Source organism: Rutilus rutilus (assembly GCF_951802725.1).
Source record: "Rutilus rutilus genome assembly, chromosome: 23".
Classification (NCBI taxonomy): Eukaryota; Metazoa; Chordata; class Actinopteri; order Cypriniformes; family Leuciscidae; genus Rutilus; species Rutilus rutilus.
Genome location: NC_140233.1, coordinates 9,852,991 through 9,878,232, shown reverse-complemented (window position 1 = coordinate 9,878,232; position 25,242 = coordinate 9,852,991). Strand labels below are relative to the sequence as shown.

Genomic DNA, 25,242 nt, shown 5'->3' with positions numbered 1-25,242 from the left:
TCATGGTTTAAACCAAATGGGGAAAGCAAATCTAGAATTGATTATTGGATGGTCAGTGACAACATTCTAAAATATGTTTCAAAATCTACAATTTCTAAAGCTCCGTTAACGGATCATTGTTTCATAGATCTCGTTTTAGAACCCACAAATAAGCAATTTAGAAACAAAGGTTATTGGGATTTCAATGCCTTCCTCTTACAAAATGAAGAATTTTGCAATAAATTAAGGAATTAATTAGAGATATAGGTATAAATGATTCTTTTGATCTTAATATAATAAATGGGAATTTCTCAAATAAAAAATTCGAGAATTTTCCATTGGTTTCTCTAAGAAACTAATAAAAGATAAAAGAGAAAATGAAAGGAATTTAATTTGTGAAATAAGTCAGTGTTGTAACCTTTGTTGTAACAAGGGGGGGGGGGGGGAGTTATTATCTATATTGATTAAAAATAATGGTATTGAAGGTGTTGGATAGACAAATAATTATAAGTCAGTTTGCTGACGACACAACATTGTTTCTAAAATATGAATATCAAATTCCACTAGCTTTACATTCTATTGACCAGTTTTCTAAAGCTTCGGGGCTACATTTAAACCTAAACAAATATCTTAATATGTTAACATTGCATAAGTTTCCTTTGCAGTCATTATCTAACAAATTAAAAGGGAAGTTAAATATTTGGGGATTATTATTTCTAAAGATAAAGTGAATGTTATGGAGAATAAAAATGTGTTGAATAACATAACTAAATGTAAGTCCATACTAAATAGATGGCTGCAGATGGATCTTACCATTTTTGGAAGGGTTCTTTTATCTAAAATGGATAGTTTGTCCAGACTCATCTATCCAGCTTTCTCCTTGCCCATATCGACACAAATTATTAAATGAATAAATAAGGTGAATTTGATGACTCTATTTGTGCATTTTTTTATCACAGAAATCATAACCTTCTAGAGCTGTCTCAGTTCTGGGGAGATTTTGGAGTACAGTTAATCTTATGGCTCTGATCATTCTATAAAAAAAAAATAACGGTACACTCTTATTGGAATTTCGCTCTAAACAGCCCAAATCCCTTTAGATTTCCATTCCTCTAGATATACAGATTTTCTGCCAAACTTTATATCTACTATTCCAAAATCTTTAATGTAGCCTATATTTGCTAACAAGCACATCAGTATTTATTACATGCACACTAGTATTTTTAAAGCGTATAAGCTACACGTAATTATTAAAATTGACTTATAGTCAGACTATATGTCACATTTCAGATGGATGAAAGTGCAAACAGGTTTTGTTTTGGGACATTTGTCATGTTCTCAGTTTGCTCACTTTTAAATTAATTAAATTAAATAAATTAATTGAATTGGTCAGTTGATTATCACCTCAAACCTTACAATAATTAATCAATAGAGTAAACCAAATAATCTTTAATGTATATTTGCTCTCTCAGTACCCCCCGTCATCCAATGGCCTTGTTTCTCATACAAGCAATCAATAAAGATACAAAAAAATATGAAATAGGCACATATACTGAATATATAGACAGATTCTCAAATGAAAACTCCTATGCAAAACAGCAAGCACCATCTAGTATGATTACACACAAATAGGAATGTGCAGTATAGCTTATATGATATTCTCTTTGTGGTTCTGCAATAATGTTTTACTCACAGTATTTATTTTATTACAGAGCAATTTTTTATTTAGCAAACCATTCAAATTAACTGGATAAACATTGAAGTACTTTAAAAGTATTTTTTTTTTTCTCTCAGTATACACAGTCCACCTGGTTATGCTTTTTGGTTGACCAAAAATGTTTTATGTTTTTTATATTTCATCACACATAGAGATACACAGGAGACTGACATCATTTGCACAGTGTCATATATTTTTAAGCAGATTCAGCCACCAGCCAGTCTGTGATTTCTCGTTGGTTTTCAGACACCCATTTTATATTTGCTTTAGTCTTCTCAATGGCCTGTTCCAGAGCCGCTGTCCCTGATCCAAAGCCGATCGCTGAATTGTCACTCTTAAATTGCAGAAGCTTTTCACATGTAGAGAGTGAAGAACAAAAACAACAGAAATGTATAAATACAGTTGAATAGTTTAGTCAGTTGTTTGAATTCAATTCTAACAATGTTACTGATTTGTGTACCAATACAAAATACACACCTGCTCAAGTTCTGATTCAGTTGAAAATGTTTTGGTCGTACCACTTATAAGGCTGGCAAAGTTAAAGGACCCAACACCATACCTAGGGACACAAACTCATTTTGTTCATCACATTAAAACTGCATTTCAAATTAATTAAAATGACCATGAACATTTCTGTATCAGTATGTGTGTTGTTCATAAAGCTCACTCTGTGAACATATCCGCCCAGTTCTTCCTCACAAAGTCCCAAGCCAATGTCTGACCATCTGGGTTGCCAGCAATATCCACAATGATGGAGGTAGCGTCCTGTTTACGGATCATTGATGCATCAAGCGTGTACTCAAGGTACCTATATTTATGACAATAAAATAAGTTATTCCTTTTAAAATTTTCAGAGTGTTCCTAAAAAACACTATCTTGCAAACCTTTTTAAAAGCACGTGATCTTTTGCACAAGCCAGGGATGACATGAGTTTGTCAGCTTCTATTGCAATGGTGGCGTTCTTAAACATCTGCCAGCCAAATTCCCACTCGTCAGCGCCCCCTGTGGCGATAGCGCTGCAGTACACTGTAGACCTCAAATTGGGGTGAATCCTTTCAAAAAGAGATCTGAATTAGATCTATGAAATAAATGTGGATGGCCAAACTGAGAAGACTTTTGTTTGTCTTACATATCTCCTGCAGTATAATATTGGATTGCTTGACTAGAGGATCAAAATACTGTAGAGCGGGTAAACTTACGGGTTGTGGTTTGGTTGGTCCATCCACTGTCTGAACCAGCCTGTAGTGAGATTTTGACATTCCTTTACACCAGTGCTGCAGGCAAATCTAATGGCATTAACTTGATTGTACCTACACAGTGGAAAAAGAATAACAAATATGTGCCAGTAGTTTATGATTTCCATTAATAAAGATAATTTCAGTGACAAAAAATTAAAAATATTGACATGAAATGAATGTCATCATTGATTACATAAAAAAAATGATGGATTCTTACTGGTCTGTGTGGCTAGAGGGCACGCGTGACCAATCTTCAGTGATATTCTTGAAATGTTCAAAAAGTGGGGTCACCTGCTTCTTGGTGTAGTTCTGCAACAAGAAATTCAAAATTCACACTAATCTGGAATCAATATACACATTTTCTAAGGAAGAATGTTTTTTTCCAATATATGTGAAGTATTTTACAGACCTGTAGAAGTTCATAGACATCGGTTTGTGTAAACATGAGGTAGAAATAATCCAGGTTGTTGAGAGCAGACTGCCATGGCATATATTCCCTTTCTTTAATTAAGTATTTTGTAGTTTTTAGCGCTACAGTGACAGGAACTATCTTCGCCCTTCAAAAAGATTTATGATTCAGTATGGAACTTAATTTAAATGTGCATACACAAATAAAAAATTATATTACATTATATTATATTTTTCAACAATTATATTTTATATAACTGCACCTAATTCTCAATTTCTTTGCTCAATGTATTTTTACCTTGCAAGGTTAAATGCATCATCCACTATCTGAGCTCTGTTTATGACTGGGATGACCTTTAAAAAAGAAAGAAAGAAAGAAAGAGATAAATGTGGTCAAATGTATTAATTAGAACTGGGTCTGTGATTTCAACGACACGTCTCTGTCTTTACCTCATGTTTCTCAGTCAGTTGTTTCAGGAGATGCTCCCAGTTCTCAGTGTCATAGTTCACTCTGTAATATCCTGTGATGTTCAGATTCACCAGCACCCATTCACTTTCAGTCGTCTTCATATCGTTGTGAAAACCTACAAATAGATTATTATTTTAGTTCATTTATTATGTTATATAGGTCAAAATAGTGAGTTTGTCCCATTCAGAGCCTGGTGAAAGAACAAAATGCCACCATAAAAACAAAATAATTGGCTAATTATTTTTGTTCATACCAGTTTTTTCTAAGAGCCAAAAGCGTGACTGCTCCACCCCTGCCTTCATCCAGTTGATGGGTACAATCCATTCATAACTATAAGAATGAGTAGAAATAGGCATAACACTAAAGAAAACAGATCTAAACACAACACTTTCTGCTCAGATAGCTTTGGAGATGAGTTTTAGGCCTACTTGAATGGAGATGACCTCTCCAATAAAGACTCAGGATCCAAAAGGAAGTGCATTTGAGAGACCTGGCCTGTCGTAGTGTTGACTGTGACCACCGGAAAGCCCATTTGAAGAACCCAGCGGTCCATGATTTCTTTGACTCTTAGGGGAAGAACTGTTCCAGTTTTATCAACAGCCTAGAGATGTTAAATGAGAGTGATTAATCAACCAATAGAGGGCAGTATTGATACATGTTTTGAGTTAGTTTGGCCTTCTGAGTAAATTTTTATATTATTATATTTAAATATTAGTCAAATAATGTAAGTATGAGGTTACTTTTTTTATGCAACTCACAGTTTGAAGGTGATTCCACAGATCCTCACCGACTGTATTTTGATAGGCGAACATGGTCAGATATGTCTTTTTGGGGGGGAGGGGTTCACAGATATCAGAAATTAAAAGAACATTTGATTTTTTTTAATTATTATTATTATCTGATGTAACATAACTGCATTGTATTTAATTTCCTCACATTTAGTCCTTGTACGAACACAGGCTCTGTAAGGAAGTCTGACAGCATTCTCAACACCGACGCCCCCTGCAGGTCAACAGAGAAAAAAAACACTGAGTTTAATACTAGTAATAATCAATGAATTTTTCAAAGTGAAGTCTATCATACGCCCAGCACCTTACTGTAGGAGACCGTATCAAACTGCTCATTGATCTGCTCTGGTTTTATAATATCTTTCTCCTCAGAAGACAGGGGATGGGAGGAGGCCAGAGCATCCACAGCAAAAACACGGTGTACGTCTTTAAGGATGATCAAGTCTTTCTGTGGGAGCGTTAAGGGAGAAAGAATATATCTGTCTAGGTGAGCAAGCAACAAATTAGTCTTTTCTATTATAAATGTTCTCATAATTAAGAACATATCCATAATATTGTTTTCACAACTTAAGAAAAAAGAACAAAATATAGAGACATTGATAACGCAAGTCAAAAGAAAAACAATTTTACCATCACCCCCACAGCAGCGTTAACTATTTTTTTTGTAACTTGATGCAAAGGTAATATAATACAAATAATGTTATAAATGTATAGGCTACATAAATAAAAATAAAAAATCATTATATAACATTTTTTGCAGTATTTACGATGTTGATGTCCGTTAAAACGCGTCATCAGAGTCTGTGTAAACTCTTAATGGTCGCCTGAGGAAAATTACAAAAGGCGCGAGTAACTTGTCCCCTAAATTTCACCTCAACAAAGATTTTTTTCCCCATTCTTAAAATCTTCAATGTATCTACCATAGACTGTAAAGGTCTCTACCTATTTTTTACAGTCTGGTTTCCACACAGGTCACCAAAATGAAGATGTGTCACAATGGGCCGCATTTCAGCGACAGGTAGCCTACACAGGGGGCCTACTTTGTCTGCTTCAAATTTTGCAAGGCAAATTACTAAACTACTATTTTGTCATGATATTAATGATATGAACATGAAATTAGTTTAATGCAGTAATACAAAATACACTTTAAAAGATGTAAATAAATGTTTATGACTGATTAGAAGTTAGTGTGTGAAAGTTGTGAACACTCACCACATTCCAGGACGGTTCAGCAAAGTCTGCACCAAGATACGACACATAAGAGGCGAAACCTTCATTCAACCAAACTTCATTCCACCACTTTAGAGTCACAAGGTTGCCAAACCACTGACCATAACACAAACAAGCCATATTATTATTATATAACATGTAGTATAGCCATTTAAAACCTCTCATATCATAATTTTATAAATACAAGTACCATGTGAGCCAATTCATGGGCTATAATGGTGGCCGTTCTCTCTTTGTTTGCATTAGAGGAGATGACTGGATCATAGAGAAGGTTTGTCTCCCTGTATGTCACCAGCCCCCAATTCTCCATCGCCCCAAAGTAAAAATCAGGCAGGGCAATCTGGTCTAGGTAGAGAATTATTAATCCTTACATATTTTTTTTTCCCAAAGCAATAATCTTCGTGAGATGATTTTAGATGCTTAAACATACCTGATTTAGAGAGTGGATATGGCACACTGTAATAGTTTTCAAAAAACTTGAGGATTGGCCCAGTTATATTCAGAGCATAATCACCATGGCCATCCTCAATGGCTTTCTTACGAGCCCATATTCGTATCTGTTCACAGCAAACATAATTTAGTAACATGCAACACGAGCAGATATGCTGTAAAGCTCATCTTGTGGTCAATAAATGTAAGATTTTTATCTTTTAAAGCGGCTATACTGCTCATAAAAGGCGACTGATGGCCATACCAAGGTGTCATTCGCTGATGTAATATTTGTGTAGTCACTGACAACAAGTGCCAATAGATACGAGGACATGTTCTTTGTGGGTTCAAATGTTGTCACAGTAACAGGATGTCCATCAAGAACGGTGTCCACTTTCTCTGAATGAGGAAAACAAACAGTAAATTAGATCATCTATCTATCCATGTATCTATCTGCCTTTTTGCAGTTTTTTTAAACTGTTAAACTGTTTGATATTGTAGCATTTTCTGCACGCTATTACAGTACCTAAAGCAAAATAAATAAATTAAACTATGCACAACTACATTCATTTTTATTACACTTACAATTCCAATAAAATGAAATAATTATGATTAATCTCATAATTTCCAACCGGTCTTTAGAAAGCAGATTGAAAATGTAATACTGTAAACTTCAGTAAATGTTTTCCATGTTTGCCCTTGCCTATGGTAGTTAACATAGTCAAAAAGAGTGTGAAACTGTCTTTAGTAAAAACTGACCAATTTCCATTCCATTGGACAGGGCCACAGTTCCTCTGTCATGGATGAGAGTGATGTAGAAAACTGCTCTCATTGCAGGCTCATCGAAACACGGAAAGGTCTTGCGAGCATGTGTGGGATGCATCTGGCTGGTGGCAACTATCCTGGAGGAAATAGTTATCATTATATCGCTAAGATAAAGTGTTCCTAACACCAGAGGTAGGTACAGACCATAAAATAAGCTCTGGGGTATTAGTATACCATTTTGGGAAACAGTATTTTCTGTGTCCAAACAATGTGTACACACATGAGAAATCCTTCTGGATGTTATGTAATGCTCCTCAAACACATAAAAAAAGCTGCTTTATGGATCCAGTAAGTAATCTTCCCCTTTTATATGAAGGTACAAAGGTTTAACAGAAATAAAGCGGCCATGAGACTCATCAAACAAACATGTGACCTGCCAACTGCAATAGCCTTGATGCTGATCTTGATATCTCAGGTGTTTTTTTCATCTGCCACCTGAGAGTTTATTGCGCTCATTTTAGAGTTCCTGACTGGTTGTATTTCAGATCTGTGTTCAGATCTCAAAAATTATAGTTGGACTTACTTTTTCTCTCCATTCTCATCATATTCACTCCGGTAGAACCCTGCCAGGTCATCTGCAAGTTCTCCCACAAACTCTGTGTAAAGCTCATAGAGCTCTCCAGCCTTCAGTTTTCCCTTCAACTGTATGACAAGGTACTGCGTCGTCTCCTGCATCCATGTTTTCTGTATTGATGGCGCTACTACAGTACCAAGCGCAGAGAGTTTGGCCAGATATCCGTCTGTTGAGGTCAGGTTTAGCTTATTGGAGTGAATGAGGATGAGATCGGTCTCCTTTAGACATTTGAAGATCACAGTGGACTTTCCAGTGAACACAAAGAGGCCATAAATGTTCGGCTGAAGTCGAGGCCAGAGAGTGATGTTGTAGTAGTCTGGAACCAGCGTGTCTGGTAGACGGTACTCTTTCCAGGGCTCAGCAGGAGGTTGTGTAGAAGGAAGGAGTTGAATGGTCCACAACCCAACAATGGTGGCCAACGACGCCATTCCCAGTAAAGTGCATCCAACACACATTGGACTAAAATTGATTCCCACCATGTTCACTGTCACCACAGGTCAGCAAAGATCAGACCTAACTGTGATGGCATTTTATTTATTCTTCCCACCTTCTCTCCTCCCAAAAGGGGAATAATTGCTCATCCATTAACACTGAGACTAGCCAGTGAAAGAATCTGGTAACCTGATAAGATGAGGTGCACTAAGATAATATATTATGGCATGTGGCTTCACTGACATGTTTATGCAGCCATTACTCTTTAGTAAAATGTGATGCAGAAAATCGTGGGAAGAAGCTTAGAAAAACAAGCATGGCAGCGTCAGAGCTGTGAAATCATCTGATATAATCTAACATAAAATTCAACCTTTTTGATCAGTCAGTGTAAGTTGTAAAATATTAATAAAAAATAAGTTAATATCCTACAAAAATTATGATTATTGTTTACCATCTGAAGGACACAGTAACATATAAAGTACTACAATACAAAAGTTAGAAAATTGGCTAGAAAAGTACAAGATAGTTCATGGATTTAAGTGTTTATTTTCATGAGACAAAATATGAAAATGATAAATACCAAAGATTTCTACTATTTGCATATTCAGTTCATTTTAATTCATTCTACAAAGTTACACTGTTAGACTTTTCTGTAATTTCTACAGTTATTTACTTTAAATCCCCCAGTATTATACTGCTATTTCTCTTTACAGTAAATAACTGTGATTCCCATTGCATCATGGGAATTTTCTGTGACGTCTAACACCACATACAGAGACTTACTGTATTTTTTAAATTTGCTGTATACTACTGTATTTGACGTAACTGCCTCTCTGGCTGGCACCATTCCATCGTGCTTTTTATTTCTTAATTTTTGCCTTACACCGCGTGTCTACAACCCTATAATAGCCAGAGGCTGTCTATATTGGACACATTGAAGCGACCGGACCTTTAAATGCATACCTGTTTATCCCTTGTCAGAAATAGCGCGAGCGCTTGGACTCGTATCGGACTACGTCAGAAATATAACGTCCGCGGCGCATCACTACACCTATTTTTTACAGTCTATGCACTACACCAAAGTCCTTAATAATCATTGTAATCATTGCATGCATCACTAATACATTTTCTAAAAACTAAAATATTTTCGATTGTGATGAATATATATATATATATCAATTAGTGACAGAATAAAATTTATTGTTTTTGGTCAATTTTGACAGCTGTTTGGGGGATTATTTTATGAGGCCAAACTCTTTCTACTTTGCTGTAGGCCTATACTGAAAGGCTGAATACGTTAAAGCCTACCTAATCACTGTAGCCTGACGGATGAACAAATAAAATTAAAACCTTATGAATAAATAGGATATCTTGTAAGATACTGCATGATCCAAATATAGTATTATTTGATACATTTTTAAAGTTTTCATTACATTTTGGGCATGAAATCCACGCTGAATCCACCCTTCTGATGGGATCAGTTTAATCCAGATTTTTTGGATCAAAGTGATCCAAATCCTACAAAAAAGTTCTGAAAAACCCAAACTAAAGGTTTGATCCGGATCAAAACCAAGATTGGATTACGTGATCTAATCCGATTATGTAATCCGTTTTTTCTTTTGAAAAACCCATTTTTAAGATTTGATCCAATCCGTTATCCAAAATCCTAGTGGATTACTTTTGAAAAACCAGGAGCAGAGTTTAGCTCCAACTCCAATTAAACACACCTGAACCAGCTAATCAAGGTCTCATTAGGCATACTAGAAACTTTCAAACAGGTGTGTTGGAGCTGGTTGGAGCTAAACTCTGCAGGACAGCGGCCCTCCAGGACCGAGATTGGTGAACCCTGATTTAGTCAAATGCTAATGTTTTGTTTATGGTTTTATGTATGTTTTCAAAAATGTTTGCAGTGAAGGACAGCACATAATGTGTTAATTTAACACGTTTACACATCTTTGTGTTAACCTCTCTGACATATTTACGTTGTCAAAATCATTAACACAATGAATGAGTTAAAATTAACACAAAAAATGTTGTCTCTAAACTCACCCATTAATGTGTAAAAATTTCACACATCATTTCCAGCATTGGCATGTTTATTTTGTGATATATATGAAATGTTTTAAATAAAAAAATGGTATTTTGTGATAACTTTGTCTAATTGGTTTGTATGAAAGTAGTACTTATGTAGGATAAAAATAAAATTAATCATATATCAAAATTATCAAATCTAATTTATATTTAGTACAAATAAAAATAATTACAGTAGTGTACTGATTAGCTTCGTTTTTACAGTAATGCACTGTACTGATTAGCTTCGTTTTTACAGTAATGCACTGTATTACACAAAACTGAAATATGGTTTGGTACTGTAACTCTTAATTACAGTAACTTACTGGCAACAGTGTTGCCAGTAAGTTACTGTAAAAAACCCTTGAAAAGTCTAACAGTGTACTTTATATTTATAAAAAATTATGTTTTTTACAAAAAAATTATCGAAGGAAATAACAATTAGAACATGAGGCACACTTTAAAGAAAAATGTATATACTGTACATCATCATAGGAAGAAAGTAGCTCTGGAAAATATTGCAATTTAGAACATCCTGAGTAATAAATAATCATTTTCTTTCATGCTAAAACCCTCTAGGCCAGGCAAAACAATGTCCCAGTGTTACTGTCATCCTCAGAGCAAGCAAACTACAGTATGTTCATCTTTCAGGGTTACGATGGATTGTTGAACCATTGTGAGACTGCATCTTTGTTCTGCTCGACCCATTTGATGTTGGCGTTAGTCCTCTCGATGGATTGCTGAATGGCAAGGGTTCCTGAACCGAAACCTATGTTGGCGTTGTCATCCCTGAACTGTATCAGCTGTGTTTTTAAAACAAAACAGATTCAGAAACATTCAGATATAAGTATCTGTTGTACAAGATGACAATAAATAAAGGGGAAGATCACATACCTGTTGCAGTTCAAACTGAGTTGAGAATCTCTTTGTGACACCATTGATCAGATTGGAGAAAGAGAAAGATCCACCTCCATACCTAATGAAGAATGAACAGTGGATATTGTAGCTATAAAAAACTGCTATCTGTATTTTTAAGCAAGTAATAGCATAGTCCCCCAGTATTTTTTTCTTACTGATTGAAAATGTACTCCCAGTTGGCCCTAACAAAATCCCAAGCCAACGATTGGCCGACCACATTGCTTGCAATGCTGATGATGGTAGAGGTGGCATCTTGCTTCCGAATTTTCGTTGCATTCAAAGTGTAACTGAGATACCTACAACATCAATCAAAGCACATGTATTTAGCTAAATACAGTGAGAGATGCTTGTAATTGTCAGCATTAACCTGTGAGCTCACCTGTTCAGTAACCAGGGCTTGGTGGCACATGCCATTGCAGCTCTCAGTTTATCTTTCTCTGAAGCAACATTGGTTTTTGCAAACATTTCCCAAGCAAAGTCCCACTCCTTTTCACCACCTGCAGCAATGGCACTGCAGTACACTGTCGTCCTCAAGTTGGCGTGAATACTGATGCAGAGAAAAAAATTATAGTGACAGATTATTAAAAATGACAGTTTAAATGGCAATCTATTAATTCAAGCTAATCAGCTGATATTTTTACAATCTATAAATGTACTGACACACTGCAAAGACCCATGAAACAAAATACAGTGCCCCCCAAAAAACATATATATTTTGAGTATTTGGGTAAGTATAAAATAAAAATAATTCATACCAGGTATCAAATGATTCTAAACCTTTCTTTGATTCTAATGATTCTAAACCTTGATTCTAAATCCAAATTTTCTAAGTCATTAATTTTTTATGCATAATTTATTACATTTACAGACATGTTCTAAAAATGTTTGACAAAGAAAATGTTTTTTTTTAATCATTTAAAACATATTTATTGCTTTATACTTTCGTTTTGTGAAATTATATATTTTCTTTTCTAATGCAATGACATTAAAACATTTTGTAGTGCAACTAAAATATCCAAATACTTTTTGGGGCAACTTTAAATGCATAAGGATACATGTATAAAATATAATATCAGTGTTTATTATAAACATTAGAAACATTTATAATGATAATAATATTTTGAAACTAAGAAGTATATCTGCATCAGTATACATGCACTCAGGAAAGATAATCAGACACTCTCTAAGATTTCTATTTACTCCTGATTGAAACTCACGGGTTGTCATCTCGATTTTCCATCCACTGTTGGAACCAATCTTTTACTAGAGTCGTACAGTTTTCCAACCCAGTACTGCAGGCAACTCTGAGTGCATTTATTTGATTATATCTGCAGATACAAAGGCATGAATACCGTGAATAAAGGCTTGAGAGCAAATGTAAGCATTTATCTCAGTATAAATCAAGCATTTGTCTCTATATGTGCAGGACTTACTGGTCAGTATGCCCTTTTGGCACATCCTTCCAATCTGTAAGATCTGTAAAGTGTTTAAACAAAGGTTCCACCTTTTGTCCAACATACGCCTGCAGGTTTGTAATAATGTGATGTTAGAATTAGATGTTAGAAGCTTAGTTCAGTTGATGTTCTGAAATATCCAGAGACGAAGCTTATACCTGCATAGGGCCGTACAGCTCTGTGCGATCAAACATGAGGTAAAAGTAGTCCAGGTTGTCGAGAGCAGACTCCCAAGGCATGTACTCAGTTTCATCGGAGAGGAACAGGGTGGTTCTTAGAGCCAATGTTGTTGGTATAATTCCTGCTCTGTAAAGGCCGGAGAGACGTTTTAGCTTTAGGACTGACTGGAAATTACACTCCTAAATTTGAAGAATGAAGTTTGGATCTTACTTGGCCAGGTTAAAAGCATCATCAATTAACTGTGCCCGGTTAATAACTGGAATGTTCTAAATGGAAAAAGATTGCTGTCAATTATTATGCTGAATAATAAACAATCAAAATTTTAAAGTAAGTTCAAATTAAAGTATCTTTAACAATATTCCTTTGTTTTTAATACATTTATTTATTCTTACCTGTCTGGATGTCTGGAGAACATGAAGTAGGCGTTCCCAGTTTGCTTGATCATAGTTAACCCTGTAGTATCCTGTCACGTTGATGTTGGCCAGAACCCAGTCGTTTTCAAGTGTTTTCAGTTCATCTACTTGAGCTAATTTAGAAAAGGAAATACATAGATTTATGTTAAAGCATACAATATTGTCCTTTATTAACATCCAATGATAATTTGCAAATATAATTGAGTGCAAAGTTCACACAAACTTGAAAAATCTGTCATCGTTATCATGGCTTTCTTTTCTTAGTGGGAAAAAGGAGAAGGATATTTAGCAGAATGTCCAAGCTGTTTAATGAAAAGCATTTAATGAAAGTGGATGTTGACCACAGCTGCCAAAGTTATCATATGCCTTCAGAAGATTTGGAATATAGAATACAAATGGTATGTAATACTTTTTTGTTTGTTTTTTCAGCTTTGAAAGCCCTAGGTCTTCATCCACTGTCGCTGTATGAAACAGAGCAGTTGTGGCATTCTGCTAAACTTCTCTTTTGGAGTCCCACATAAAGTCATACAGGTTTAGAACAACATGAAGGTAAATAAATAATGACAGAATTTTCATTTTTGTGTGAACTATCACTATCACAACAAATATAATTGTGAATGTGAGTGTCATCTTTAAACTCACCAGATTTCTCTAGCAGCCATCCCATGGGTTGTGCTGTTCCTGTCTTTGTCCATGTAAATGGTACAATCCACTCATAGCTAAAAAATAAAATAAAGAATATTCTGATATAGTAATTTCAACAAAACCTGGTGGTGAATTTTTAGGTATAGTGTATCTAATTCTTAAAGTATCTAGTAAATGGTGCCATAATTAAAATCAGTAATAGGTGCTTTTAGAAAAAAAATATTTTTTACATACTTAAACTCTGATGGCCTGTCTGGTTTACTGTTAGGGTCTAGGAGGAAATGCTCCTGTGTGATAAGGCCAGTTGTTGTGTCAAAAGTGACCACAGGGAAGCCCATTTGAAGAACCCAGCGGTCCATAATTTCTTGCACAGTTTTGGGCAGTTGGTAGCCAGTCTTGTCCACAGCCTACAACATTTCAAATATGAGCGCTTGTGTTTTGCGCCAACAAATCCGATAATTATACTGCTGATCATTCTTGTTGAATTACAACATACCATTTGAAGATGGTCCCAAAGGTCTGTGTACACCGTGTTGTTGAATTTGAAATGATCCAGATAGGTCTGTTAAAAAACAAATTTGTTGTAAATGTACAAAAACATATTACATTTTTATTGTACGGCACACTAAGGAAAAGCGTTGAAAGGGAGCTTACTTGGAGGCCTTGAGTAAACAATGTCTCAGTCAGAAAATCAGATAGCATCCTAAGTACTGATGCCCCCTAGAGGAAGAGACTGCATGTTATCAGACCAACCACATGTAATCAGCATGTTCTTGATTTATGAAATATTAGTCAACTTAGCAAACAGTTCCCACGCTACCTTACTGTAGGAGATGGTATCGAACACTTCACTAATTTGCTCCGGTCTTTGGATCTCCTCTTCTTTAGATGACAAAGGGTGAGACGAGGCCAGGGCATCTATGGCGAAAACTCGGTGCACATCATTAAGAACGATCAGATCTTTCTGTGGGATAGAAATAGAGGAGTCAGTTATGATTTCATCTGCTCTTAGTGATAGCTTTTAGCATCTAGCATTATTAGCTTCAAACACTCACAATGTTCCAATCCGGCTCAGCTTCATCCGCCCCAAGATATTCTACGTAAGATGCGAAACCTTCATTGAGCCACAGGTCATTCCACCACCTGATAGTCACGAGGTTTCCAAACCACTAAAAAAAACGAAACAGGAAGATGCTGAAATGTGAACTTTACAGTTGTAAAGTTGATTTAAAAAAAAACGTATCCATTTAGAGATTCAAATTGGAAAAAAGGACTCCTGATCACACCTGATGGGCAAGTTCGTGGGCAATAATAGTAGCAATCGTCTCTTTGTTTCCATTTGAGGATATTTTTTCATCGTACAGCAGGGCCGTCTCTCTGTATGTGATTAAGCCCCAGTTTTCCATTGCACCGGCATTGAAGTCCGGCAGGGCGATTTGATCTGTGCAACATTTTGAGGAATGAGTTAAACTTCTAAAAACCGTCTAAAAAGTTTAAGTAGTAACATAAACTTACTTAAACTGTCATTTCAATAATAAAACTATTTCATTGCCTCATAAAATATAGGTCATAACACAATAAACAAACTAAATAACCCTTTTTTAAATAATTTCTTGCTCATAGGCTCTTCTTACCTGATTTAGGCAGCGGATAGGGGACATTGTAATACTCCTCAAAGAATCTGAGAATCGGTCCTGTCTTACTGAGTGCATACTGTCCTTGTCCTGCATTTATGGCTTCTCGGCGGGCAAAAATTCGAATCTGTTTGTATAAACGACAGTATGGAATTTTTTAGTAAATAAACACATGCTGGTGGGCAAGATAACTTAGTTTTCTCTGTAGACCTTGTGAAAAGATAATTACCTGTAGATCATCATCTGTTTGGTCAATGGAGATGAATTCGCTGACAATAAATGCCAACAAATATGTTGACATTACTTCTGTGGCTGCAAATACTGTTTTGGTTACAAGAGTGCCATCCACTGTCATCTGACCCTCAGCTGAAAGTCAAAAAGAGATACTGACTAATAAAACTCAATCAGATGGATTTTCATAACAATTTCTTGAAATCAGTTTGAATGAATAAAGGAAACCTATAATCACACTTCTCTATAGTATAGTTAATAGTTTTTATAGTTACAACAGTATGAACCCTTTTCACATTTCTGGGGTTCTCAGAAGCGCAAGTCGTCATAGTTGGGTAAACATATAAAGGGGTGAATTGGAGATGACAGCAAATATAACGTTTTGTATTCCCCTTTGCTCCATATCAAAAGAAAAAAAATCCAAGATAGCATTTCCACGCCTTTCCAGAGGGGAAAAAATATCAAGAGATATATTACATTGGTCAGAAGAGAGAAAGACCACTTGCTCTAATGTTTTTTAAAATGAAAATATTAAAAACTTTGCTAGATTTGCGATGTTGATAATTGGAAAGGCGTCATCACACTCTGTGAAAAGAGTCCATAGTTTTTTTCCAGTAACTACCTTATCAAACGAGTATCTGTGTGGTGCGATCAAACACTACATCTCTGTTTTTAAGCTATAGGAATAATCAAACATGTTAACTCTCACGGTCTTCTTATATAGTGTTACAAAAGAAAGTCTAATTCATTCTAGTGAACCGGATTGTCCTGAACAGACCTCTCCCATACATATCATAGGAACGTCTGATTAATTTTATTGAATCTTTTTTAAAGCAGTGACTTCACTGTAGTTCAACTTTTTCAAATTTTAAATAACTTGTAGCTTGGCAAGCTGTATTTTTAAAGCAGCCTCCCTAACACTGTTCCTACACAGAATAAAGTGTTAATTTACCTATCACAATGCCATTGGAGAGGGCTACGGTTGCTGGATCATGGAGAATAGTGATGTGGAATACAGCTTTCATTGCGGGTTCATCAAAGCAAGGGAACGCTTTCCTGGCATCCGTTGCCTGCATCTGGGTTGTTGCGACCACTCTGAAGAAGAACAAAGAGATTTAACTATATACGAAATGTCTTTCTGAACAGAAGGAACATAAGGACAGATCAACTTCTTACTTCTTCACTCCATTCTCGTCATCGTATTCACTTCGGTAGAAGCCGCCCAAGTCATCCGCAAGCTCACCCACAAATTCTGTGTAGAGCTCATAGCTTTCCCCAGCAGTTAAACTTTCTTTCAGTTTAATCACCATATACTGTGTTTTTGGGTACATCACTGTTGAGTCAATGGAAGGAGCTGGCTTGCTTCCACGTGCTGTCAAGGTGACTGGCTTTGTCATGTTCAGCTTGTTGGAGTGAATGATGATGAGGTCTGTCTTTTCCACACATCTGAAGATCACGCTGGACATCCCTGTGAAGATGTAGAGTCCGGTTTGATCCGGCGTGAGCCGTGGCCACAGAGTCACATTGTAGGTTTCTGGACTTAGAGTTTGAGGAAGGCGCCACTGGTCCCATGGTTCATTGGATGGTGCTGTTGTTGGTGGAACTGATGTGGTTACCTCAGCTGTGGGTTTAACTTCATTGTTCTTGGACTTCTCTTGGGAGTAGACCACAGAGAGGGCGATGATTGTGGCTACTGCTGCAGCACCTACCACAATCAGTACTATCCCGACAGTTTTACTTAGGAAGAAACCCTTTCCCATGCTTGAGGAATGACAGGATGAGAGGAGTGAAACTGACATCTGCACAACTTTTTTATTTAAAGAATGGGAAGTCTCTCCTCCCACATGAATTAATGGGTCATCCATTAACACAGTGTACGAGAGGGCGTTTGAAATATCAGAGGGGTTGCTGTTACTCACTGTTCTACACTTTTTCAGTGATGTGATAACATTCTAATGGTTAAAAATACTTGTATATTGTAAATATATTTAGCAAATTACCAAACCGTTCAAAAATTACCCCACATATATTACAAAAGAGACAAGCAAAACACTGGAATAAAGGAATAAACTATTTATATATATATATATACAGTGGAACCATATTTCTTGTTTTAATAATATGGAAAAATTGGTAGAAAAAATATGGAAACACAAATCACTAAAATACATTCAAAATACATTAATATAAATATATTTTCTTGATATAAAAACATAAAAAACATAAATAAACATATTAAACATATATTCTAGATTTAAACAAAATATAAGTGCAGACCGCTCTTGAAATCTGTTGTTTCTTTTGATTTTAAATCAGATCCCACACACAGAATCACACATTATACTGTTATGGCAGGTCATAGTGAACCAAGCGTCTAAGTGCAGTGTTGTAAATCCATTAAATCTGAATTTAATTTGCTGACATAAACCTGCACTTTACAAAAAAGACAATGTCCTCAGAAGCATCTGTACACAGGCTTGTGTAACTGCTGGTAGACAATTGCTGGTGTAACTGTTAAAGGATAACTGCAATACAGCTATACTGTTTAAGTGGAAAACATACAGTTTAACTTTAGTTTAGTTAAATTACCTTATGTTTACAGGAACAAAGGACGGGATTAGTAACAAATGAACTTATAAAAATACATCCCTCAGTGGTCGTCAGCCTGGACTTTAAACTGCACTTTCCCAAAACTGTAAAATAAAATATGAATTTGGCCTTTGGAATACATGTTTTTTTTTAACTTTATTTTTATGGTGGAACATTGTTCCAGGGATGGTGTTTATTATTAAGATTAGTATCTCAGAAAAATAGCCAATAACACTAGTTGGACTTTTCATTTGTAAATGCACGGGTGGAATGATTATCAGTCTTTATGATATGTCCCCATCATATTAACCTATCAGCTATAAATGAGGTATTTAACAAAGTCAGCAGACTCCATAAAACTCACCTTATCAATCTCAAAGCTTCGTTATCTTATTTTATTTTCCATGTCATAAATTACATATAACATGCCCCAAAAAAAGTTTTTTAAATTGTAATTGTTTTATGTTATAGGTCTAAGTCTTCATTTTGTAATTTCCTAAATGCAATAAATATTTCATTTATTGTGTGAAATATTTGTATCATTAAATCAAAAGGCTCGCAGTACCTCATCGATGAATTCCCCGTTCTTTGAAAATCTTTTTTTTTTTTATTGATAAACATGAAATCTAGACTTGTTTTTAAACATTCTGCATTTCCAAAGAAAACTCGTGCATAAGTCAGATAAGACTGAGTTGATGACTTCAGATATCATCTGATGGCTCTTGACCTTTGATAGGCCACAGCCTTTAAAGATAACTGTACATGACATCAGAGATTTCTAGATATGCTATCATTTGCTTTTTTGGCTGCATGATGCAAATGGTATCTTTGAACTCATTTTGTTGACCACACCTTTAAGGACCTCAGTTTCCAATGCAATAAAGTTGATTTTATAACACTGCAAACTCATGGTGAAACCATCAAAAATATGCTGACATTCTGTCATACATGAAACAGACCTTGTCCCATGATTGTCATATTTTTGGAGACAATAAATGACCACATTTTATTCTAAGTTTAGAATTGGTGACACTGCTGATGCATTCTGTAATGTACATTCTGTAAATCAAAAAGAACCTCTCGAGCCCTGAATCTGGACAAAAACATAATTTTAATGATATAGTACAGTATAACATTCAATATAAATTATTCATGTGCAACATTTAGAGTTTTTAGTAGTTAGTCTGGTGGCAAAAAATCACACGTTAGTATTGTGGAATGTTGCTAAATTACAGACAAAATACAAAACAACACTATAATCAAAATTCGAACACCGGTCTGTCTACAAACCAAAGTCTGAAATGAAAGGTACGTTGTAAATTATTGGACCCTGCGGTGTGCTTTGGACTTGTAAGAGTCCTCATGTGACGGTCAGTCATGAGTCCATAAATGGCATTAGGGAGACAGCATCTATGGCAATGAATGTCAACACACAATGACAACGAAAAAACACAAATATCAGACATGCAAACTCAAAACGGGGAGAGACTGGGCACTTTTATATTGATGTCCCCGATATTGATGTTACGGGGTATTTCAGGAAGGTTCATATTTTTCACAGCAGAAACAGCTCGTGCTGGTGCTGCAGACAGACCACCCTGCCAAAAACACAAAAAAACATTACTTTATCACTTTTATTTTGTGCAGATTAACAGATCTGTCTATAATAGGGGTGTAACGATACCCTAATTTCACGATTCGATACATATCACGATACTGAACTCACGATACGATATTATTGCGATACTCCAAGACATATAATAAAAGGTTAAGAAAAAATGTACTGTTGATTAAATGCTAAATTTGATATAACATTGTGGGTGTAAATGAATAGGCTTGGACAGTGGTGACACCAGAATAAATATATTCATGATTCTGAACCTGAAAATACAGAATTATTTTACACAAATATGCTTGAACTCTGTCACTGGCTAGATATATTTCAAATAATGTAGGCCACTTTTTACTGGTAACATAAGCATTATTAGGACCCACTAATATTCCCCCATTATTATACATTATATTCAACATAATATATTGTAGTTTAATGTAGTACTGACTCTGAAAACTTCACGATACATATTGTTGCATTTTTATATTGCGATATAGAGCTGGTAAGTCCCGCCCCCTTCCGCTAACCCCACTGGACCTCTAGGTTGAAAAATCGTCAATGCAAGTGAATGTGAGAAAATAATTATTTTCTGGTCCCGTTTGAATTTTGCCATGAATGTGAACATATGTTGTCTGTGAATTTTTTATATAACTTTTCGTGTGAAGAATGCTACAATTTAGCGGGTAGAAGTTTGATACGGTTAGACTTTGTGTGAGAGCACTTTGTGGACTACAACTCTTCGCTGCTTTCGACACGGGAATCTGAAGAAAGAACAGCCCATTTTGTTTGAATGGTGACATTTGGGTACAAAACACACAGGCATCTCGATCTGTCTCCATAGATTATCGCAGCATTAGCACCGTGATTTGACAAGTGGAGGGAAAATGTGTTATGGGGTGACGTCACATAGGCGACATGTAGTCTTTCTCGTTATGTCTTTTCAACAACTGCTAGCCAAAGAATCATACAATATACTGTCAAACTCGTAACATGAAAAATTATATAAAAAATCCACAGGCAACATATGTTCACATTCATGGCACAATTCAAACGGAACCAGAAAATAATTATTTTCTCACATTCACTTGCATTGACGATTTTTCAACCTAGAGGTCCAGTGGGGTTAGCGGAAGGGGCGGGACTTACCAGCTCTATATTGTGACACGATATATTGTTACACCCCTAGTCTATAATATTTATACTTTTATTTTTACTCTTTAGTTTATAAATAAAGTACATTTATTATCAATCTTTTGTCAGATTCTTAATGTTTTTAACTAATAATCTAAACATGTATTTATAACCTCAAAAAAACTCGGCCCATAAACAAAATCCTGTGATCCAATACAATCAGTCCAGTGGAAATTTTAAAATTGTTCACCCAAAACGGAAAATTCTGTTATCAATTACTCACCCTCATGTCGTGCCAAAATCCATTAGACTTTCGTTCATCTTCAGAACACAGATGAAGACCTTTTTGATGAAATCTGAGAGTTTTCTGTCCCTCCATTGACAGCTACGCAACTACCACTTTTACGCTTCAGAAAGTTCATAAAGAGATTGTAAAACTAATCCATATGAATTGAGCAGCTAAGTCCAAATTTTCTGAAGAGACCCGATCGCTTTATATGATGAACAGATTTAGCGTAGGCTTTTGTTCACATATATATCAGTTGTGGCTCAAGCCCAAGCATGTTTGCTTGTCGTGCGAGAACCAATGAGGTTCATTCTTGTGTTACGCAGCACGTTTGAGCTTCAGCAAGAGGTTTGTTCAGGTTCGGCTGAGCTTCTGTTTATGTTCGCTGATCAATATTTAAACGTGAATAAAAGCATTCAAATATAATTTTAGCGTAACCACTCAATTTATATGAATTAGTTTCACAATCTCTGTATGAGCTTTTTGAAGCATCAGTGTCAGTTGCGTAGCTGTCAATGGAGGGACAGAAATCTCTCCGATTCATTCAAAGTATCTTCATTTGTGTTTTCCGAAGATGAACGAAAGTCTTACGGGTTTGGAAAGACATGAGGGTGAGCAATTAATGACAAAGTTTTCATTTTTGGGTGAACTAACCCTATAGGGCAAAACCCAGCACAATACAAGATATAATACAAATAATATTGTTATTATAATATATAACATTGTATTTAGAAATAGTAATTTTCTTCTTTTTCAAAAATTTCAAACACTAACCAGAAGTTATACAAGAAAACCTGAACCAGGTTGACAGACCATTTTCAGGTCAAAGTACATAGTGGAAGTCATGAAGTGCAACCATCACGTTTCTAGTGTCTTTATCTAAACATCATGTATGGATGTTCCTTTGTTCTCAGCCATGTGCGCTTTATTGTCTTGTGTAACATTTCCTCATTTTAACCTCTTCTACGTATACACAAGAGTGCGTCAACTGTTGTCAAACATTATTGATCGCCTCGACCCCAGATAGGATATCAGGTGACCATGAATCCCTGATATCTGCCCAGACACCCTTCACTATTACATGATATCATTTTAGTTCATTCACATGATGTACCGTTTCAGGAAAAACAAAGTGATACTAAACAAGATGAAATGTCTTTATATTTTGAGATATCGTTCATATTTCTAGCGTTTCACAAACATTCCAATGGCTCTGTGTAAAACATGCAGTAAAAAACAAAATTAATGTGTACAACACATAATATTCAACAATACTATTCATCTGACTGTACTAACCCTGTTGTATTAGAGCTGAACTGAGCTGGACGATGACATCATTTTTTTGCAGAACTTCTTTATAGATTAAATGAATTAGTAGATTAATAATTGATGATCTTTACAACGGAACTGAATCGACACTGAACAGACTTCAGTTGAACAACATCATTTGTCTGATATCACTGTAAAGCTGCTTTGAAACAATCTGTATAAAGCGCTATATAAATAAAGGTGACTTGACGTGGATACTATTTTAACATATACGCAAATATAAAAATGTGCATATAGTATGCGTCACATTAAACTATTTAGAAATTCTCCTTGCTGTTTCAATTGAGGCAAAGATGTTTGCATGAACTTATGTCAACTTATGAACTGGAGTGACTTCAGGTTATGTAAATGTGAACTCACCTCCGATTTCTCCATTCTATTCTGCAGCTCCACTTGGCCGACTATTTCATTCATGTTAGTTTCCAGAACCATCCCGCCCATGACAACTTCCTGGAGAATGTAATGGACCTGGGAAAAAACAACAAAAACTTAAACCTACAAGACTATGAGAATCCGGTTGTGCCTTTGTTTTTCATTAGTTAATACAATAATGACGAATGAATAAACAGCTAGGCTAGACCATCCTATTTAACAACGCTCAGTCCAACCTTCGCAGCCTTCGAAGGATGCAGCCTATGAATTGGGACACACAGCTTATGTTTTTGATAATTAAAAAGAGTCACTTGTTGGGGAATCGAAATACAGTACCATGAGAGCGATTAGAGAGCACATGGCTCTGCTTCAAGATGAAAACACCTATTATTGTGTAGTATGGCTTTTTTAATCTACTCACATTCAATTTGGACTGTAAACTTGACTTATTTAAAATCAATACTTTCACACAGCGCCATAAACCGCTCAACTGACTGAACCGGAGCATGAAACGGGATTGAACCATAACCCTAAATGGCGAATTCAGAAACAAATCCATCAAGTTACTGTAAAGCCATACATTATCATTTCCCACTCATAAAACAATATTATTGATTAGATAACTAACGAAGCCAGCGTAGTGCACACTTCTATCGTGAACATCTTTTACAATGGTGCCATAATCCAACAGGCCATTATCAGAAAGTATATTCTGACATATAACCTTACCCTTACATGATGGATCGAATTATGATCACCGCCATTTATTCATGCCCTAATGAACATTTAACAGCACCAAAGAACACTTTTTAGGTAACCAAGGAGGTAACAATTTGCACGAGTCATTATGAAGTGAACATCATACACCTGAAAACTGACCTTATCCATGTGAAAGATTAAGTCCAGTTCACACACATTCTCAAAGCACTTGTCCAGGGTTTCCACAAAGACCTGCGTGATAAAATAATGTACAATAGTGAATAACAACATGTTCTTTCAAAGAGATTTCTAAAAGAGTTTGTGTTGCACAAAACAAAAGGAGCGAATCAACCACACAACCACTGTGGCAGTACCATGGTATCAGATGGCAGTATTATATACTGAATGACTGGTATTTAAATAGTACTTAAAGGTAATATTAGTATTGTTCAGTGAGCATGAATGCAACCTGATATTTTAATGAACAATTGTATTAAAACAAGGGTTGTAAACTTTGCCTTGTCTTTATGTATGTCTTCAAAAAATATATGTAGGCAATATGAAAAACATAATCCCCCTTGTGGCTGTAAGCCATTACTACAACAAGAGAATAGCAGTATGTTCACCTGTATGAGATCTAGGATCCCCAGCTCACTCTCTGATGAGTCCACACAAAACACAAAGTACAGAGTGGCATAGTGTCTGTAGATCAGCTTGTAGTCGGAGCCGCCAATCAAACTAGGCAAAAGGAAGAGCAAAACTACAGTAAATTACCTTTGACAGCATCCATCTTTATACAGTCATGGATAATGAAATATAGATGAAAATCATATCAGCAAGCCCTTATGTACAAGCTATTATGCAAAAACCCTTCTGTCACCTTCCGCCCTCCAGAAAATTGCAGACATTATCGTCTCTTTTGGACACCAGATGAAAGGTCTCCCTAATGATCTGTTGCTGCATGTCTTCTGCCTGTGAAAGAAACATGATAAACTGATTTAAAATTCGTTTTATCCTGGATTTTCACATAAACTCATTACATATGTAAACAATATACAGAGGAGAAAAGCAAAAAAAAAAATGGTTTAATATTATATAGCACATATTACATAGTTATAGATTATTACGTTCATAGAGTGGAGATTGTCTAGGCTAACGTACTAAACATTACAAATGAGGAACTGACTTTCCAATCAGATACGAAAATAAATATTCCTTACCACGAAACACATTTGACACATATAATTTATCTGAAGCTAATACTGAATGGTTAACTACGAAACATTTAATAAATATCAATTAATTCAATTAATCTGCTGATAGTGTCTCAATGGTAACGAATGGCATTAGTTGGCAAATGCAGTTTCAGTGTCTTTATGCGCTTATCTTACAAAATATTGGTAGAATCTGATGAGCCTGGGTTTCCCATGGTTGTTAAAAATAAGAATAGCCTTGATCATCCTTGTTTTTTGTTTATTTTTAAGTGGTTACTAGTTTTTAAGCGAAGCTTCTGCTTGTCAATAAAATGACTCTTGAGCACTTCCGTGTCACGTGACTTACGTTTTTACATTATAAAAGTCTTGTAAAACT

General features: G+C 35.6%; 3 protein-coding genes across 3 annotated transcripts; all 3 read right to left on the bottom strand.

Moving 5' to 3' along the window:
• Window positions 1–1,415: 1,415 nt before the first annotated feature.
• On the bottom strand, window positions 1,416–8,153 carry LOC311282521 (aminopeptidase N). The gene is made up of 20 exons (XM_084396323.1): window positions 7,607–8,153; window positions 7,018–7,160; window positions 6,524–6,657; window positions 6,260–6,386; window positions 6,020–6,174; window positions 5,812–5,925; window positions 4,904–5,047; window positions 4,748–4,813; window positions 4,570–4,635; window positions 4,240–4,412; window positions 4,065–4,141; window positions 3,793–3,926; window positions 3,641–3,696; window positions 3,344–3,491; window positions 3,152–3,243; window positions 2,896–3,006; window positions 2,581–2,748; window positions 2,364–2,504; window positions 2,174–2,255; window positions 1,416–2,045 (listed from the first exon to the last, which is right to left on the bottom strand). The coding sequence occupies exons 1-20, from the start codon at window positions 8,134–8,136 to the stop codon at window positions 1,893–1,895; spliced, it is 2,814 nt and encodes a 937-aa protein (XP_084252449.1). The 5' UTR covers window positions 8,137–8,153; the 3' UTR covers window positions 1,416–1,892.
• Window positions 8,154–10,602: 2,449 nt separating this feature from the next.
• On the bottom strand, window positions 10,603–17,416 carry anpepb.1 (alanyl (membrane) aminopeptidase b, tandem duplicate 1). The gene is made up of 20 exons (XM_084396322.1): window positions 16,811–17,416; window positions 16,587–16,729; window positions 15,633–15,769; window positions 15,404–15,530; window positions 15,056–15,210; window positions 14,825–14,938; window positions 14,590–14,733; window positions 14,424–14,489; window positions 14,266–14,331; window positions 14,004–14,176; window positions 13,767–13,843; window positions 13,104–13,237; window positions 12,922–12,977; window positions 12,690–12,837; window positions 12,511–12,599; window positions 12,295–12,405; window positions 11,457–11,624; window positions 11,233–11,373; window positions 11,054–11,135; window positions 10,603–10,962 (listed from the first exon to the last, which is right to left on the bottom strand). Exons 1-20 carry the CDS (start codon window positions 17,392–17,394, stop codon window positions 10,813–10,815), a joined length of 2,865 nt encoding a protein of 954 aa, XP_084252448.1. The 5' UTR covers window positions 17,395–17,416; the 3' UTR covers window positions 10,603–10,812.
• Window positions 17,417–19,315: 1,899 nt separating this feature from the next.
• Window positions 19,316–25,209, bottom strand: ap3s2 (adaptor related protein complex 3 subunit sigma 2). Its single transcript, XM_084397250.1, has 6 exons — window positions 25,044–25,209; window positions 24,533–24,624; window positions 24,279–24,390; window positions 23,833–23,904; window positions 22,942–23,049; window positions 19,316–19,821 (listed from the first exon to the last, which is right to left on the bottom strand). The coding sequence occupies exons 1-6, from the start codon at window positions 25,110–25,112 to the stop codon at window positions 19,696–19,698; spliced, it is 579 nt and encodes a 192-aa protein (XP_084253376.1). The 5' UTR covers window positions 25,113–25,209; the 3' UTR covers window positions 19,316–19,695.
• Window positions 25,210–25,242: the final 33 nt, after the last annotated feature.

Bases quoted from the DNA above. Each gene is read 5' to 3' on its own strand.
- ap3s2 (XM_084397250.1), bottom strand. From the start codon at position 25,112: ATGATCAAGGCTATTCTTATTTTTAACAACCATGGGAAACCCAGGCTC. The intron at 24,625-25,043 runs GTAAGATAAGCG...TTTCTTTCACAG, and splicing joins TCAGATTCTACCAATATTTT to GCAGAAGACATGCAGCAACA. The intron at 24,391-24,532 runs GTGACAGAAGGG...CCTTTTGCCTAG, and splicing joins AATTTTCTGGAGGGCGGAAG to TTTGATTGGCGGCTCCGACT.
- LOC311282521 (XM_084396323.1), bottom strand. From the start codon at position 8,136: ATGGTGGGAATCAATTTTAGTCCAATGTGTGTTGGATGCACTTTACTG. The intron at 3,244-3,343 runs GTCTGTAAAATA...TTCTTGTTGCAG, and splicing joins ATGTCTATGAACTTCTACAG to AACTACACCAAGAAGCAGGT. The intron at 2,256-2,363 runs GTGAGCTTTATG...TTGTGTCCCTAG, and splicing joins TGGGCGGATATGTTCACAGA to GTATGGTGTTGGGTCCTTTA.
- anpepb.1 (XM_084396322.1), bottom strand. From the start codon at position 17,394: ATGGGAAAGGGTTTCTTCCTAAGTAAAACTGTCGGGATAGTACTGATT. The intron at 15,531-15,632 runs GTAATTATCTTT...TTATACAAACAG, and splicing joins AAACAGATGATGATCTACAG to ATTCGAATTTTTGCCCGCCG. The intron at 12,406-12,510 runs GTAAGTCCTGCA...TTGTATCTGCAG, and splicing joins CCAAAAGGGCATACTGACCA to ATATAATCAAATAAATGCAC.